Below are 19772 nucleotides of genomic sequence, written 5' to 3'. Positions count from 1 at the left end.
TTGTTTTTAATTTTTAATATTTTAATCACATTTCTTGGTTTTAAGTCATTAGAGTCAAGTAACCAGATAACCCAAATGTTGCTTTGTCTTTTTAAAAATGTATTAAAATACACTGCTTATTTGATATTAACATATGTGAATTGTAAAGTATATAAATGGGTGGTATTTTAGAATACCATTTATACAAGTGTGTGATTTTTATCCGCACTTTCCAAGGAACTCACCTGTATCACAGGGTAACTTATATTTTCATAGTGCTGGTTAGGGCGGTTATCATCTTACCTTATTTTAAATATATAGCCTCCTTTAAGACTGCATTTTATATATGTCCAAAAGAAATGAATTTTGAATGTGTATTTTAATTAAATCAAATATTATTTGTGCTGCTTTACTGCCATTATTTTTACTGATCAAAACTGGTAAAAAATCCCATAGATTTCAATGGGCACAGAATCAAATCCGTACAAATTAGTAGTATTGCACCACAAAGGCAGGTAATCTTGCAGTATTTTGTGCCTGAATATAAATATGTTATTACCATTAGTTAAATATGTAAATAAATTGGACTCTTGAATTAAACCATTTGATTCAATAAACAATATTATAGAAGAACTTAAATTACAAACAAGGTTGAGACAAATATGTTGAATGGAACTGTAAATTGCACCTTCACAGCAGGAATATTGTCTAATAAATAAATAAAAGTAAAAAAAAAATGAAGAAGATATTCAGGTCAGTCAATAGCCTAATGTACATTGAATAATTAGGAAAGCTAAATATATTGGTTTTGCATTTGATTGGATTTATTCTGTCTATATGAATATTGTGCATGGAATGCGTATCTTCTATCAAAATACAAGTGTATAATAGAGCTTTTAGTATGTCCTGTACCCTGATTGAATCGTGTTTTAAAATTTTTGCTGAAGTGACACGTCTTGTACAGTTCTGAACAAAAAAAAAAAACTTTCCATCATTGGAAACTTTGGTAACATTGCGGAGGTTCAGAGGTGGTTATAATTAAAGGGATGCAGTCAACATGAAATCTAGACAATTCAAAAGAAGAGTTAAAAGTAGTTTCAGATACTACTACTGGCAGTGAATCCTCAAGAAAATTTCTGTGGCTTTAAGTCAAATTTCCTATTTTTTAAAATGTTTTTCTCTCCGCTGCAGCTGTGTGACTGAAGCAAATGGGGGAAACTGATTATGCAGGGGTGATCCTGGCAATTCACACAATGCTGTTAAGTTCAAAAAGTAAACAAACTGCAAAAATAGAAACATTATCTTTTCTTTAATCTCTTTCAGCCATCAGAATTTTGGGGGTTATGTGTAACAGTAGTTGAAAATATTTCACATAGAAGCATGATTTTTTTTTAAGTTGGCAGTGTCCCTTTAATGAAAGCCACAGATTTGGGTTATTAGATGGAATTGTTTATGGTCTAATCCGTTAAGTTACTACTAGCTACTGTTTTGCTGTACTGCAGCAATTAAATCCACAGAATTAAATTGGTGCAACATAAGAGGAATACAAGAACAGTCAAAGAAAGAAAGAATTAGTTAAATAACCAAACACCAGAAATACGATATTGATCATTAAAAATGTTTATAAAATCTGTTCTATTTAAGTAGTATAAGAACTGCATAAATCCTCACTGGTTTGCATTTCCTTTTTTAAAAAGGTGCACCTTTGAAGTCACCCATTAATAAGTCATGCAGGGAGAGTCATAGGAAATGTATATTTTTCATTTGGACATTGTGACAGAGAGTCATATAAAGACAGTGATCATATTACCATTTTAGACCCTTTTCTGGCAGTCTCACCTTTGCACTAGCCCTATGCAAAATGTCACTTCTTTCAAGTAGGGCACATGTCCTTGTCATCTTTTTTTCCTTTCTTCCTGATTCTACTCCTCTTTGGTTTCTGTACCCCTCAGGGCACACAGAGGAGTTACCTTGTGTGTGGGTGAAGAGAACATTTAGGAACAGAAATCAGTAAGCACACTGAGGTAAATTTGCAACACATTGCACCAGAAATTAACTCACATAGCTACCATTAAAGCTAATTGGAGGTGCTCAACCTGATTCCATTTATGGTGCTGGCAATTTACCCTTGTGTGTTTCAGAAGTACTTTGAACTTTTAATGCAAAAGTCTTGAGAAACCAGCACAAATTATGAAAATTATGCTTTGTGTTTTTAAAAAATACAACTGAAACACTTGCTTTTTCAAAAAGGAGCGCAAAGATTCAGCCAATGGAATTCTCAGTTCATTAGAGTTGATCAGCTAAAGTGCAAAATAACCTTTTCAAATAAACAAGTTGTAAGACAAAAATATGGGGGAATATTAACTCTTTAAATCTTTGTTCTAGAGTCAAGCTTGTCTTCTTTTTATATCAAACTAAAGATAATAGTTAAATGCAAGATATTTCATAAAGTTTTCATACATTATTACTCATTCTCTTTGCAATTAATGTATGCTAAGACAACTCTTTGCTAACCAAGTATTTATTTACTTAGATTTATTCACTGTGCCTGTGCCAAGTCGTAAGCACATTGCACAACATACATAGAACTATTCTGGTAAAATATTAAGGCTCCCAAGAGGTCCATACCTTATACAGAACAAGTCACCTAAAATCATCCTGCAACTCTCCATGGCAACTACCAACCTCATCTCCCAAATAGTGTCAGTAAGCCTCCGTGTCATCCTTCCCAGGACCACCTGGGGCAAGTGGATCTTGCAGCATGTCTTCAAAGTGATTAAAGCTGGGCCCTGAGGAACCAGAGAGTGAAGTGAATTCCAGAACCAGGGGATCCCTCTCTGAGAATGTCCTGCCACCAGCTGTCCCCTGCTTTATACTAGGATGGCATTCCCACCTTTAATACTTCAGATGATCTCAACATTTGCAGTGACTGACAGGGAGACAGCCTTTCAGGTAGCTGGGGTTTGAATTACTTGGGACATAAAGGTCAAATACCAACACTTCATCTGGAATCCATTGGCAGCCAAGGCGGCTCACACAGCACAGGTGTAAACGCTCTTTTTCTGAAATCCCGCTTTTAAAAAGCAGGCCCCTGCATTCTGCACTAGCTGTATTTTCTCCAAAATCATAGCAAATTTGTATCTAATTTTCTTCAGAAATGTTTGGACAATATCTGGAATCCTGATAACTTCAGCATGCTAAGTTGAATCTTTTTGTATTTTACAGCACTCTCAACAATAACAACATCACTCGACTTTCAGTGGCAAGTTTCAACCACATGCCCAAACTCAGAACCTTGTAAGTAGTCCCAATGACAATAGCTGTCTGTTCTGTTAATCTAGTGTGTTCACCACTTCACTATTTCTACACACGTTCTGCTAGTGGTTCGAAAAGGCATCTAGATGGATTTGGGGGCAAGAAAGGGAAAAAGTGCAACTCAAAGATCTCTAGGTTGAGATCCACTCCAGCAGCATAAGGGCACTATGTGAATCAATTGCAGAGAAATCTTTGAGGTAAAATTAACAAACCCCCCAACCCAAGGGAAGTAAGTGAGACCCATGAACTAGAGACCCTTGTATCAGTTGTGCAGGGTATTGGGGCCACTGGATCCACAGAAATGCAGCTGCCATGGTCATTTCTCTATCCTGCCACAAATTGCAGGAGTGCCCTCCACACCATACAGGAGTTTCACCATCTAGAGAAGAAGGTAGACTCTACTCTGCACATTATAACTTAGGGTGACCAGACAGCAAATGTGAAAAATCGGGACGGGGGTGGGGTAATAGGAGCCTATATAAGAAAAAGAACCAAAAATTGGGACTGTCCCTATAAAATCGGGATATTTGGTCAACCTATTATAACTATATCTAAAAATAGGTGCATTTGAGAATGAAAAAAAAAATGTTTTACTTTGAGCTATTCAATAGGTCACATTTCATTTAAGAATAAGGAAGGATCTTTGATTGGCTGTCAGATGTGATAAATGGGAAATCTTTATGCTTTTATGACTGCACTGCTAGCAGACCTAATTAAACTAAACTGGCTCTCCAACATTCTTTGTAACAAAAAATTATAGCATCAACTGGCAGTGCTGTTATAATTAAGGTTGTGTCAGCATTTACATTAAGGTCCCAATTTTTAGCAGTTATGACTGAAACATAAGCATATGCTTCAGGCTACTAAAATGAAACAAAGAAACTATTCATTCAAGTTCTAGCCTTTTTTTAAGTTTATGCAAAAAACTAAGGATGGCTTTTTTTAAAACATACAATTATTATATAATTAACATATAATAATATAATATTTTAGGGCCGATCCAGGCAGAACTCCCACTGAAGTGAAAGATGGGTGAAATTGAAAGTAAATGGGATGCTTGCTTGAAAACAAAAAAGGTCAATATAGGCCCATGGATGGTACTTATATAACCCAAAATGGCCTTGATTTCATTTATTTTTATTTATTTTATTTTTTTATGTGGAGGCCATTTTGGATTACACAAGTATTGTGAAATCAATGGGCATAGTCAGCTGTGTAAAGTTAAGTATTTTTTTCAAGATCAGGTTCTAGGTTCATCCAGTGGTTCTTAAACTGTGTAGTCCATGGACTGCCAGTGGTCGGTGTTGTATTTATAATGTATTCTGACTGTGCACCTAGGGTTGCCAGGCATCCAGTTTTCAACCGGGTTCAGGGTGCAGGCGTTTACCTCAGTCGGTTCCCGGTCGGCGGCACAGCAGGGCTAAGGCAGGCTCCCTGCCTGCCCTGGCTCCACACGGTTCCCAGAAGTGGCCAGCATGTCCCTGCAGCCCCTAGGTGAAGGGGCAATCAGGGAAGCTCCGTGTTCTGTTCCTGCCCCCCCCCAGCACCGGCTCCGCAGCTTTTATTGGTCAGGAACTACAGCCAATGGGCGCTGTGGCGGCGGCGCCTTTGGGCGCGGACAGCATGCAGAGTGGCCTGGCCCATCCGCCTAGGAGGAGCAGGACATGCTGGCCGCTTCCGGGAGCCACGCAGAGCTAGGGCAGGCATGGAGCCAGCTTTAGCCCCGCAGTGCTGCTGACTGGGAGCCACCTGAGGTAAGCACCTGAACTCCCTCCCTCCCGCACCCCAACCCTCTGCCCTAGGTTTGATCCCCTTCCCGTACTCTTAACTCCCTCCGAGTCTGTACCCCAACCCCCTGCCCCAGCCCTGAGCCCTCTCCTTCACCCCAAACCCCACATCCCTGGCCTCACCCCAGAGCCCACATTTCCAGCTGGAGCCCCTTCCCGCACCCCAACCTCCTGTCCCAGAACTGAGCTCTCTCCCGCACCCAAACTCCCTCCTGGAGCCCACACTCTGCACCCCAGCCCCCTGCCCCAGCCCTGAGCCCCCTCCTACACCTCAAACCACTCATCCCTGGTCCCACCCTGGAGCCCGCATCCCCTCCTGCACTGCAACTCCCGGTCCCAGCCCTGAGCACCTTCCTTCACTCCGAACCTCTCGGCCCCAGTTTGGAGTCCCTTCCTGCACCCCTAATCCCCAGCCCCATCCTAGAACCTGCATCCCCAGCCAGAGCCCTCCCCCCCCACAAACCCCAACCCCTTGCCCAGCCCACACCCCCAGCCAAAGCCCTCACCCCCTCCCGCACACCAAGCCCCTCCCAACCCGGTGAAAGTGAATGAGGGTGGGGGAGAGCGAGCGACGGGGGGCGGGGGATGGAGTGAGTGGGAGCAGGGACTCAGAGAAGGGGTGGAGCCTCAGGGAACGCGGGGCAGGGGTGTTCGGTTTTGTGCGATTAGCAGTGTCTATACCTCACTATATATATTTACTTAAACTTTATTTCAACAGTACAAGTGGCATTTAGGCAATAGACTATAAGAGTGATTTTAGTCTTTTGCAAACTTGCATAAAGATTTTTGTGGGATGGTTGTTCAGCTTAAAATTTATTATATAAACAAAAGAAAGTCAACACAGAATGCCCTCCATCATAACTGTGACATTTAGCTGTAACAATAAATAGCCAGAGGACAATTCAAAAGAGAGATTTGTCCCTCTAATCCCACTTACACTGATATTACATGTGTAACTGCATTGCCTTCAATGGAGTTACTGTTGGGTTTGCACTGATGTAAGCAAGTGCAGAATCAGACACTATGTCCTTACCCAGTGCTGGCCATGTATTGCATGCATCATATTGTATGCTGTATCTCTCTGCTACAATACCCACACATCATAAAAATAGTTAAGGAAAATACATCAATTTTAACTTTAATTTTTAGTCCTCTGTGAATGGAAATAAGAATCAATTAAATCATCTTGCTTTTGTTGGTTGTTTCCACAGCTTTGATGTTACTTAAATGGGTTTTAGTGGGTTAATTAGCTTTCTCAGCTGAGTTCTGTTTTTTTTAATATCCATTACAATTATTTGCTTAGAATTGAGCACATTAGCTAAAAAGGACTAAAATGATATTACTCTGTTATGGATGATTCTGGGAGTAAGGTTTTGATTTATAGCTTTGAATGTCCTTTTCTTTAGTTTGAAAAAACAAAAAACCCAGGCTGAAGTAATTTACCTAATTTAGTGAATACATTTGTCTGATATTTTATCAATGGCAAAGTGCTTTTTGGCACTTGGCAAGGAGCCATGATCTTGTGTAGGTCTCTGCCAACAGAGAGGCAACTTACTTAATTCCTTCACTCACTGCCATTTGGTCTTTTAATTTCAGGCATTGCTTTGAATATGAGTCCCTAGGAGCCAAAAGCAGCTAATCCCCTTTTCTGTGATTAAACAAAAGGAGAGAAAATCAGGAAGGGATGTGAAAGAAGGTGTTTTATATTGCATTATTATTCTGTCTTGTTCAGCAGCAAAATGAATATGACCTGCTAAAAGGATTTTGCAAGTAGTTTCTATAGAGACTAATAACAGCCAGACTTACTGATATCTCTAATTGGAAGCCAAATCTTTTATTAGCTTTTTTTGTTGTCAGTATATTACTGTGATAAACCAGTCTACTTTAGACTTTTTTGATTTATTGGCCTTTTGTACAGAGCTAAGCTAAAGAATTCAAGAGCTGTTTTCAAACTCTGGTGTATTTGCTTTTCTCTTTTAGGAGAGAGGGAAGAAACTGTAGATACTCAATTTTGTGATAGCAAACCTAGTTTCTTATTAAACTAATTAGAATAACCTAAAAAGGCTTTTTGCTATTTAAATGTTAATAAATAAAGCTACGTGACTCTCCAGCTTCAAATGAAAAATTTAAAAGATCGATTCCTCATTAAGGACTTCTTATTAGTAAATCTTCCAGATCTGTAAAACTCTGTCACTCAGGTTTTTTGCTAATTTAAACATATTGACTTGCTTCCTCTCATTCAGTCGACTTCACTCGAATAATCTCTACTGTGATTGCCACCTGGCTTGGCTATCCGATTGGCTGCGGCAGCGACCCCGAGTTGGCCTGTACACACAGTGTATGGGCCCATCCCACCTGAGGGGACACAATGTAGCAGAGGTTCAAAAACGAGAATTTGTCTGCAGTGGTAAGGGAAACAAATTCTGCAACAGAGCTTTGATTTAATGCATGTTTAACACCAGTTTAACAGAGATTGTAATGATATGCACTGTACGCTGTTTCTAGCTCTACGGAGTCTAAAAATGTTGTTTGAAAACCTGTTCAGTTATTTTGGAGATATACATGGCTCTAATGTGGGTAATTGTGTTCCTATGTACTTTATGTAAATGATTCATACACACACACACACACACACACACACAAAATACATAGCAACACTATATACGTACCTTTCTAAAAACAAATATTTGGAGATGGGTGACTATGAAATTGAAATCTAAATGTACATTTTGAGACAGTCAGGAAGCTTTCTAAATGGAATGACTCTCTGTTCTTTTTAATTTACAGGCTCTTTGTTCCCTACTTCAGTATTTTCAACCGTTTTCATAAATTCCCCACTCCCCAAAGAACCCCTTTTGGAATACCATTTGTATGCTTTAGCAACTCTGGTTGTTTTCTGAAGTGAAATAATGAAATGACTAACAGTTCAGTACTAACCACTTTTTCTTTATTCATTTTTTCCCCATCCATTCATAGATGAGGAAGAAGGCAAGTTCATGTTTCTTTTTTTAATAGTTTTAGACTTGGATTGAAAAATATCTGTAAACTTTGGTTAATGTTTCTGGTTCCCAAAATTCTTATGAACAATAGCATATGTGCAACTGTATCTGCTGTATTTAAACACTGATCTGCGAGTTTTACCATGCAGGCAGACCTTTGTGTCCAGCAGAGCCCCGTTGATGTCGATAGAGCACCACACAAGCACCAGGATCCATCCATATAAATCTTGTAGGACTAAGGCTTAATGAGTGCATTCCCAACTTGAGTATAATGCCTCCTTGCTCCACAGATTCTGCCTTTGGGTGCATGTGCAGGGATCTCAGTGAAACCCTGTTCGTACACCTGAGAATTTGTCTTTAAGTGAATATCTCTGAACATTCCCATTGTAAATCCCTATTTTGGGGGATTTATAACTTTGCACCTTGATATACACGTCTTAGCCCTGGATCAATTTATTTTTATTCAATAACATCAATTTGAATATTTTTTACATTAGGAGTGTAACAACAGTAGCATAGGTATATTTGTTTTAGTTGCCTGTTTGCTCTCTTGTAACTCCAGAATAATGCTGAAATTTAGATATTGTAAACTGCTAGCTCAAAATACAAGTCTTTTTTGTTAGTGTAATTTTAACAAAATGGATCTGTTAAAGTTTGAAATACTGAACATGCAGAGCAATTAGTTTCTAATTGCCAGTAGAACAAGTTTCTAGGTGAAAGTATGACATTAGAGAATTGAGAAGGACATGTTAGTCTTACAGTCATGATTCCAAAGTGGGCCATCAAACTATTTTCTGTGGGTTACAAAATTTTCTCCAACTTTCAAAAACAAAACAAACAACAAAAACCTCCCCAGTTTCTCACCCTCCTGAATTTAAATAGCTACAGTAATTAAATTTACTGACTATACTGGGGGACGTGCAATTTATGCATTTTCAATAATATGTATAAATTATACTTCATGATCTACTTTCTGAATATTGCATTTAAATGTAGTGAATATAAATGCCAACCTTGATAACATAGGGCACAATGAACTTTGAAACTATTTAGTTATGAATTACAGCAATATGAGTCAAGATGAGGGGTGATCAGGATTTTGTGGGGTATCTTTGCATTTTTGGCTGAAATAACACACAGGGTCAAACCTTGATTCCATGGAAGCCAATGGCAAAACTCCCACTGAACTGTATTGGGCCAGGGGGTTCACTTGAAATGCTTTTGGATTCTGGGTATGTAGTCAGAGGAGAATAAAGAGTCTGCATCAGGTATAGAATATATACATTGAAAGGTAATTTTTAAATAAGTAGTTATGCAATAGAATTTACCTGTTCAGGAGGTGTTTTGGTTTTTATGGGACAGTTCATTCATTTCCATTAACAATTTTTATTTAATACTATCATAAAAACAAAAGAAATAGATCAGTGATACTTAGAAATATTTAAACCCACAAAAGAAAAAAAATGGTTGAAAATCTTGATTGATACTGTATCTTCAGTGCATTTCATTTTGCCCAGATATTTTTGCGCAACAAGCTGTTTTTGGAACATATGAATGTTAACCAAGCTAAGAAATTATGAAAGCAAGAGTTAAAGCTGTAAATCTGAATTTTCTCTTCCATGCTCTACAAGTTAGTTCAACATGCAGGTATTATTCAGTTAATCTAATTAATGTGCAGGTGTTATTCAGATTAATTAATGTAACTCAAAGTAACTGATTTTGTAGCCATGTTTATTCTAAGAGCTCTGTGTGTTATTTTGTAGGGAAGGGAGAAATAGGATTGTTCACTGTTGGAATGATCTAGACTTCTTTTATTTGACTATTCTGCAGTTTTAGAAGAAGCAATTTGTTTTCTGTTCCAGGTCATCAGTCTTTTATGGCTCCCTCCTGCAGCGTCTTGCATTGTCCTACTGCATGTACCTGTAGTAACAACATTGTTGACTGTCGTGGGAAAGGCCTTACTGAGATCCCAACCAATCTTCCAGAAACTATTACTGAAATGTAGGTTATCTTGCTTTTTTGCCATTAACTTGTAGAACTGTAGTGTTCCCTCTATCTACTTATATTTATTTGCTCTGGTAAGTAATATACTGTATAGGAAGAGTGTTTTGGAATATACCAGAAATCAAAATATTTGGTGTGTAGGAAACCATTTGTTATAGTCTTGTATTTTCAGTTATAGGTTCATTACAGGGACACTAGTCACAGAACTGTTTTTAAGATTGCAAACAGAATGGTCTTAAAATAGATGATGTTATTTCTACACCTAAGTAGCCTTTCAACACAGATAACACACCACAACCTTACCTTTGCCCCCTTGGGTGCCTTCCTTCAGTCATCCCTTTTAACAAACCACCTATTCCCAGTGCAATAAATCACTACACCAAATATCCACAACTAGTTGGGCTGGGAGTAAGTAGCTGGTAAAGGAGTATCCTCAAAAGGGCGAATTTAGAGGGCAGATTTAAAGTTGAGGAATGTGGTCTGTGTTGTAGTTGTAGAAGCGATAAAAGATGTGTCTGCGCGGGAGGAGTAGATAATATGTACTGTTAAGGTGGATTATCTTTTCATATGTTATAAAGGATGAGTATTTTTGGAATATACAACTACTTTTAATATCAGCATTTGGTTTGTATGACTACATGCTGTATAAATTACAAAACTTAATTCCGTTGGCTGACACAGAGCCAAGTGACTTAAAATAGTTTTGTTGTATTGCTCTACTGGCAAGTCAGTTGTTTTTGCCAAAAACTAACAACAGGTTATCCAATAACTAAAACAGAGCCACTAGTCTCTATGATTTAAAATAGAAAAGCCACAGCAGAGGGCTACTCTCCTGGTGCAGTACTTTTCCAGTAAGACCCTGTATAGGAAGTGAGATATTAAAATGTATTCTACACTGCATAGAAGAATGTACTTCTGATGTTTTCCACACATATCAGTAGAAGGAATATTATTTTTTAATTCTCCTTCAAGTTCATGTGCATGTGCACATGTGCATTCCACTCTTGGTATCTGTGTGCCCAGTGTGTGGCCATCAGTATAAGTGGAATGGAGATGTGCAACACAACTTGAAGAACAGCAGTTACTGAACAGGTTAGTATCTTTTTTTTATAAAAAGAGGAAAACTCTCATGAAAAGAATATGAATTATTATAAACATATGCTTGTTAATAATACAAGTTATTTTCTTTCAGAAGTATTAAAAAGAGAAGTTGAAAGATATACAAGATAAAGGAACCATCTTCAAATTTTCTGGGGTATTCACAAATAAAAATAGTTGTGAACACTCTCAGAAACAGGACACCCACAGATTTGCTTAACTATGTTCTGAGTAAAAAATAACTTTTAAAAAAAGTGTTTAAAGCAGATAGGTGGAGCAGAAACTATTGAGGCAATTTACATTGACTTTTATCCAACATGCAATGCCACTGCAGTAAAAGTAACTGAATTTGCAACATTCCATGCAAGAAAAATATTTTTCAGTATATTAAAAATTATTTATACGGAAATATTTAGTTTCTAGAAAAATCATTGTATTGTGGGATTGAGTAGGACCTCACAGGAAGGAACAATCAGTTGCACACATACAAAATGGGAAATGACTGCCTAGGCAGGAGTACTGCGGAAAGGGATCTAGGGGTCATAGTGGACCACAAGCTAAATATGAGTCAACAGTATAATGCTGTTGCAAAAAAAGTGAACATCATTCTGAGATGTATGAGCAGGAGTGTTGTAAGCAAGACCTGAGAAATAATTCTTCCGCTCTACTCTGCGCTGATTAGGCCTCAACTGGAGTATTGTGTCCAGTTCTGGGCACCACATTTCAGGAAGGATGTAGAGAAATTGGAGAGAGTCCAGAGAAGAGCAACAAAAATGATTAAAGGTCTAGAAAACATGACTTATGAAGGAAGATTGAAAAAATTAGGTTTATTTAGTCTGGAAAAGAGAAGACAGAGGGGACATAACAGTTTTCAAGTACGTAAAGTGTTGTTTCATGGAGGAGGAAGAAAAACTGTTTTTCTTAACCTTTTGAGGATAGGTCAAGAAGCAATGGGCTTAAATTGCAACAAGGGCCGTTTAGGTTGGACATTAGGAAAAACTTCCTAACTGTCAGGGTAGTTAAGCACTGGAATAAATTGCCTAGGGAGGTTGTGGGATCTCCATCATTGGAGATTTTTAAGAGCAGGTTAGACAAACACCTGTCAGGGATGGTCTAGATAATACTTAGTCCTGCCATGAGTGCCGGGGTCTGGACTAAATGACCTCTCGAGGTCCTTTCCAGTTCTGTGATTCTGTGAGCAATGTCACTCTTCTAATAGCACTGGGTATTGTATCCCACTGTCAACATTCTCCATTTTGAACGTCATCTCTGGACAGCCTATGTTTATACCCAGGAAAACTCATTATCTTCAGTAGGTTTTCAAAGGTGTGATTAAAGGAAGAATTTTCTCTAGTCTATATTATATATGTAAGTATATATCATATAGCTACCATGTTGCTGCTGGTTTTAAAAGCATAGTAGCTGCATAATGGCGCAGTACAGGCAGTTGAAGAAATAACAGCATTCCTACCTCAGGGTGTGCATAATCTTGGATCTGTTCAAATGCAATACAAGAACACATAAAACATTTTAAAGCAGAAGTTTGAGCTGTTTTAACTAGAATAGAAATACATCAGTTTAATTTAATGTCATGAGAAAGGTGCTTTGGTTAGTGGTTGAATGTTACGCTAAGAATCAGGATTTTGAGAAGTGTTTTTGAAGTGGAGATAGAGCACACTTAGCACCCAGCATTTGGGAAAGGACTCCAACTGCAGAAGGCAGCACCACAGAAAGCATGACGACAAAGGGGGTAGCAAAGTGAGAGGAGTGCAGTTTGGGGAACAAGATGATATAGGGGCACAGAAGTAACTGGAGGAGGAGATGCAAAGGGTTCTGTAAGTAAACAATTAACTCAATGGAAGAACCAGAGTGCACAGTGGAGGACTTCATGAGGACATAGTCCTAGTGACATGACAAGAATAGGATCTTTACTGCTTTGTTTTGTATAGATTGAAGAAGGGAAGAGGTGAGAGAGTGGAGGTCAGACAGGAAGAGATTGCCATAGTTTAAGTGAGATATGATCAGATTTCTGTGGGCATGTCTACACTGCATACTAAGCTCAGTGGACCCGAGCTTGTGGACTTGGAGTTTCCAAACCCGTGCTTAAACATACACACTGTATTGTAAACCTGGGTTTACAGTTCCTGGACCAGAGTCTCACAGCCATGCTAACATGTCCACACTGCACTACGCAACCCTTCTGACTCAGGTCTGAGGTTTAACCTTCGTCCACACTGCAAAATGGTAGGGCTTGGACCCAAGTCACAGTGGGATTTGGGCTCTGACCAACCCTCCTCTCGCAAGGTTCTGAGTGCTTGTTGACCTGAGTTAGACTGATTTGTGTGTGGACAGAAGGGAGGCTTGGGCTCCAACTGGTTCCAGTTTTAAATATGTTCCTTTTTTAAATTTAATTAATTGTTTGCTTGTTCCTGTATTGTGTGAGAAGATAGATAGAAATTCACAATTTACTTTAGCGTTTATCATTTTGTTTATCGCTGTGGTACATCTCTTATTCTGCTCTTTTGTAAACTGAACATTCAAAGTCTTTTCAGTCTCTCCTGATGTGGGAGTCTTTCTAAGCCTTAGTCATTTGTATCACTAATCTCTGAACTCCCTCCATTTCTGCTATATCTTGTTTGAGATGGGGTGACTGAAACGGAGTGCTGTTTCCCAGGTGACAGTGAGCCATCAATTTATATAATGGGATTATAGTTTTCGATCATTTTCCTTATACATCTTAATACTTCATTTGGTTCTGTGAGCATCATTGCACATTTAGTAGAAATTTTCACTGAATTGTCCACAAGGATGCCTAGGTCTTTTCCTTAGTTGTTACACTTCTGGGTTCTAAATTAATTGTATACGAGTACATTATATTGTTCCATCCAAATATATATTACCTTGCATTTGTAAGCATTCAATTTAATAGCCATTGTGCTACCTATTCACCTAGCTTATTTCCCTCTCAGGATTCTTACAGTCTTTTTTCTGGTCTTGTCTAATTTTAACGTAAAATTTTTTGTTATCTCTACATTTTGCCCTTATTCATCCTTTTCCAGATCAATATGTTTGTTACCCCTGTATTTTGGTTGCCTTATCATGGAACGTATTAACGATTCTTGCTGCCTATTTTAAAGATCTAACGCCTCTATTATTTGTAGTAGGACCTTGAGATTCATCAGGGAGTAGGCCTGCAGGCTAGAGAAGTGTCATTTCTTTATCCAATTTGGTTTAACTAAATTCTAAATTATTAAAAAAATCACCTTTTACTTTCTTTCATTTGTGTTCCACAGGAATATTGTGGCAGTGTGCCAAAATAATAATTGAACATGAACATTATAAAGAGAGTCCCAGGCAGTGCACCGGGAATGCCTAGGAACTGCTGGAGCAGCTGGGAAGGGGAGGAGTCGGCATGGTGATCTTACCATTACTACACACCTCCCCAGCACATGTCCTCATCATCCCATTCACCCACCCACTGCAAGCACCAAATCTGGCAGGAGTTCCCCCAACTCTTAGGGAGGAGGGAGGGGAAGAGAAGGGGGCTGGTTCTACCCATAAGTCCCCTAGATCTAGCTTGTGCACCCAGCAGCCCGGCTCATCCTCCATTCTGTGGGCAACACAGGGCAGGAGGAGGAAGAGAGAGACCTGGGCTGGGCTCCATTCCTACCCCACGCCCCCAGCTAACCTGTGGACCCAACACACAGTTTTTTGGTATATATATAATTGATAATATATTTAACCATGATTCTAGTACGTAGTCTTGTAACATCCCAGTGTTAACCTTTTCCCACAATGAAAAGCGATCCTTTATTCAGGGGTGAAAGTGGGCTGATACGGTACTGGCCCATACGCAGCCCATGTTAAAGAGCTGCTGTGGCAGCGCTTTAACGTCGCTGCCCCTTTTGCCTCCCTCCTCCCCAGGCCACCAACAGGGGGGGCAAAAAGGGCAGCTGCCCCGGGGTCAGCGATTTTAAAGGGCCCGGGGCTCATGGCTGCCGCTACCATGGCAGTGGCCGGAGCCCCGGACCTTTTTAAATCATTGCCAGAGCCCCAGGCGGTGGAAGCCAGGCAGCACGGATGGGCTGGCTGGGGGAGGCTGACCCCCAGCTCCTCCCCTTCCGCCTGAGGCCCCACTCCTTCTGCCCAAGGCCCTGGCCCTTCCGGGGCCCGGGGCTGGCCCCCATACCGGTAAGAATTTAATATTACTTTCACCCCTGCCTTTATTCCTATATTTTCTTAGCCAGTTTCAGATCCATGCCATGACTTTACTCTTTGCCCAATGACTGCTTAGTTATAAGAGGCTTGTAAGGCTCTTGTAAGGGACCTGGGCTTTTGGAAAATCCAAATAAAGTACAGCAAATGGTCTCTCTTCACCATTATTTTATTGTCTCACTCAAAGAAATCCATTAGATTAGATTATTTACTTTCACAGAAGCTTTGCTGTTGTTTTTGTCTGTATTTCATCACGTTCCTCCAGGTGTTTTTATAATTCTCTTTTTAATTATTGTTTCAACCAATATCCTCCTTACACACTTTTTTGAACGGAGGGAGTTTGTAGGCCAGTACGTCCATGTTTATCAGGGCACATTTGGCAGCATAGATAGATAGATAGATAGATAGAAAGTTCAGGATACAATAGTCCTGGGTGTTGGGAAGGCTTGTTTGTGAAGAACTCATACGACATTTGTGTATTTAGTGTAATCTCCACACCCAGTTTGGTGGCCTGCATTAATATCACTGACATTATTTTATTTAATATTTAACATTCATAGATGCAGTGAACAATTTAAGTAAATTCTAGATCTGGATGAAATTTGTCAAATAACATAAAGATAAGTAGCTTTAAAGAAATTATTTGAATAAGAGCATCCCTGATGTTTTTGACTTAAATTATAAACTGAGATTTAATAACAGTAAAGATTTTATTTTTCTTATACATAATATACATGGGAGGCAGTGTTGCCTAGTGGATAAGGCACTGGGTTGGGACCCAGCAGAGCTGTATTCTATCCCCAGCTCTGCTACTGGCCTGCTGTTTGGGCAAGTCCCTTTTCCTCTCTAAACCTCAATTTCCTCATCTGCAAAATGGGGATAGTGCTATCGACCTTTTTTAAAGTATTTGGAGATCTATGATGAAAAGCACTATATAAGAGCTAGGTATTATTGTTGTTGTTGTTATTTTATTATGTTTGTATCTACCTGGTTTTATATAATCACATGACATAGTTTTAACATATTACCCTGTAAATTCCACACTGACACTTTTATATTTATTTCCAAGGGCATGCTAAATTAATCTGTTATTTAAATACTGTGCTAAAAAGCAGAAATAAGCAAACTAATGGATGTACTTTAGTCTGAGTGACCTTGGCTGTACCTTTTTGTGTGACATAGGAATTGTTACAAAGGTCAGTGTTCTGCACCCAGCAAATTTATCTCATCCTAAATCAGGGGTAGGGCTATGTATTATGTACCAAATAACTCTGGGGTTGCTGCACTGTTGCTTTCCAGATAGCCCTGATACTTTTGGGTGAAAATGGCAGATGAATCTGACTATAAATCTTTGGTCCCTTTCTGGCATCATAGAGCACAGGCCAACATTAAGTATTTAATGCCCCAGTAATCTAATTCCTAATTTTTATTATGTCTGTATATATATTTATTTAATTTATTTCTCTGTATCAGTAACATCATTCCTGTTCATATCCAAATAAACTTGCACCACTAGAATATTATATAGAGTGGTAAGTTCTTAAGCTTTTCTTTTCAGGTCCATTTCACTTAATGTGATTTTAGTTATGCTCTGAAAATGGTCATTTTAAATAACAAAATAATCTACTCTATACAAAACCATTCCTCTGAATACTCTCCCCAAGCTTATTCCCGAACTTCTGCATTCATATAAATTGCCAGAGAAAGCATGTTTACAATAAACAACATGCAAAATATTCATAGATATGGTGCTCTTGTTAGTTTCTTTCATCACTTAACCCTTCACTCATTAATTCAAGAAAGTCACTTACCCTAAACAGTTTGATTTAACACAGTTTAAATTTATTTGAGTTCACAGCTCTTTCAGTCTCCTCAAAACTTACTGGGATTTTTTTTTTCCTGCGAAGGTTCTCTCTATTGAACTCTTACCAGCTATAAGGGCTGTTTCATTTGCCAACTTCTTCCTTTCCTTTCCCGGCTTACGGATCATTCATAATGCTCAAAAAGCCCATTTAATAATCATTCTTAAAGAGTGAATCTCTTTCAAAGGTTATCATATCCAATAAGTCTCTTCACAAGCATCCATTTCCACATTTCATTTTCCAGTAATTTGGATCTCCCTCCCTTTAGTTGCATTTCAGAGCTCATATTCCACACTGGAAGCCTTAGAATGCCCTCTAGAAGTGATTTGGGGTTTCTTGGTGTGTGATACACTCTGGCACATGACAAAATAGGGAATTCCTAGAAAATCCAGCAGTGAGGCTATTAGACCTACTAATCACTGGATCTTCAAAAGTAAGTAATGGGATGTTCAAAGTAATAGGCCAGGAAGCTGTTTATGGTATGGGCTGATTTATGAAAAGTCTGGCTCTTATTTTGTTTGAACTAGTTGATACTCATAATCAGATAACTCTTCCTAAAATCCCTTTCCTCAGCATAGCGGTATGAATGGAAGAGAAAATAAAGAAGTCTGCAGTAGAATGGATTTTGTTATACTTCAGACTGATAAGATGACCTGCTGTGATAAACATAGCCAAGTGTAAAGAAGCATTTAAGCAATCAAAGATGGGAATTAATTGCTTTCCCCCCACCTTTGGTTGGAAGGATGGGGTCAAAAGCAGTATTTTTATTGTTGTTAGCAGCTGCTGTTGAAAAGGCAGGGAAAGTCCCAAAGTACATAATATATGTAGTGAGGAAATTTCAGGAGTCCAACTTCATTCTTCTGTGTAATGAAAAATCACTGAATTCTTGAATACTGTGGTCTTCAAAATAAAGTTTGCTCATTCTAGGGTAGGGCATCTTTTTCAGTGTGAGTGCCAAACATCATATTTGTTTAGCTGTCACATGCTAACTTTCTGATGTTTCATTTGTCAGTTCACGTATTTTTATACCTTCCTATTTGGCTTCTCTTCCCGAAGTATTCCCAGTCTACTGTCTTTATTCCTAGTCTCATATTCTTCTATCTCATCCTCTCTTTGATGGCACTTCTATTCTTCTTCCATGAGTCTGTCATTCCCTGTGTGCTACACAAGGTGCTTGTTTACTTCTGTATAAGTAGGGGAATATCAAGCAGGATCAGAAATGGTATTACCCACGTAGAAAGTATGTTTATAAAATTTGTGGATGACACCAAGCAGGGAGGGGTTGCAAGCACTTTGTAAGATAGGATTAGAATTGAAAATGACCTTGACAAATTGGAGAATTGGTCTGAAAACAACATGAAATTAAGTAAAGGCAAGTGCAAAGTACCACACTTAGGAAGGAAAAATCAAATGCACAGCTACAAAATGGGGGATACAAAAGATGGTAGTACTGTTGAAAAGGATCTGTGGGTTATAGTGAATAACAAATAGAATATGAGTCAACAATGTGATGCAGTTGCAAAAGAGGCCAATATCATTCTGGGGTGTATTAACAAGAGTGTCATATGGAAGACATAGGAGCACTGTTGAGGCCTCAGCTGGAATACTGTGTCCAATTCTGAGCACCACAGTTTAGGAAAGATATGGACAAATATACTGTTCAGAGAAGAGCAACAAAAATGATAAAAGAACAGGAGTACTTGTGGCACCTTAGAGACTAACAAATTTATTTGAGCATAAGCTTTCGTGGCTACAGCCCACTTCTTCGGATGCATAGAATGGAACACACAGAAAGAAGATATTTATACATACAGAGAACATGAAAAGGTGGAAGTAGCCATACCAATTGTAAGAGGCCAATCAATTGAGATGAGCTATCACACTGGTCTACAATTTTTGAGAAGTCATCTGCTTCAGAGATAAAATGTGCTATTTATTATGTATTTGGATATGCTGAATTCAGATATGACAATTAAAACAACTGATTGGCTACTGTTTCTAAGATATTTAAGTTTTTACATTTTATGTCTATGTATATTGTGTAGATAGTAGAGTTTTAATCATAAATTGTAAATCTAGGTCTTTTCATGTGTTTATGGTTGCTTTACATGATAATATTTCACCTGTCCTGCTTATGTAACACTTTAAAAATCAGCAAAAGGGTTCTATAAATAAAATGTATTATGAAACAAAAGGCAAAAAACTATTATGTACATAGTTTAGTCCTATTCAGTGTCTACTCGGCGCTTCTTGGCTTGTCTCTTGTATTCATTAAATGGAGCATCTCTTGTCACTGTCCAGCAATAGTCTGCAAGCATTGATGGGCTCCATTTGCCCTGATAGCGTTTCTCCATTGTTGCAATGTCCTGGTGAAATTGCTCGCCGTGCTCGTCGCTCACTGCTCCGCAGTTCGGTGGAAAAAAATCTAGATGAGAGTGCAAAAAATGTATCTTTAGTGACATGTTGCAACCAAGGCTTTTGTATGCCTTGAGGAGGTTTTCCACCAACAACCT

At 38.7% G+C, this 19772-nt stretch overlaps 1 protein-coding gene across 10 annotated transcripts in view; it reads left to right on the top strand.

Annotated features, from left to right (window-relative positions):
* SLIT2 (slit guidance ligand 2) overlaps positions 1-19772 on the top strand; it is a 437206-nt gene that overhangs the window by 272023 nt on the left and 145411 nt on the right. For all 10 annotated transcript variants that reach the window (XM_065598181.1, XM_065598179.1, XM_065598177.1 and 7 more), the window contains 3 exons: positions 3205-3276; positions 7325-7488; positions 9943-10081. In XM_065598181.1, coding sequence (XP_065454253.1) covers positions 3205-3276; positions 7325-7488; positions 9943-10081 — 375 coding nt within the window. The remainder of the gene's footprint in view (positions 1-3204; positions 3277-7324; positions 7489-9942; positions 10082-19772) is intronic.

This window comes from Chrysemys picta, chromosome 5 (genome assembly GCF_011386835.1).
Source record: "Chrysemys picta bellii isolate R12L10 chromosome 5, ASM1138683v2, whole genome shotgun sequence".
NCBI classification, from domain to species: domain Eukaryota; kingdom Metazoa; phylum Chordata; order Testudines; family Emydidae; genus Chrysemys; species Chrysemys picta.
Note: the sequence above shows the minus strand (reverse complement) of the source record. Positions and strands in the feature narration are given on the sequence as shown.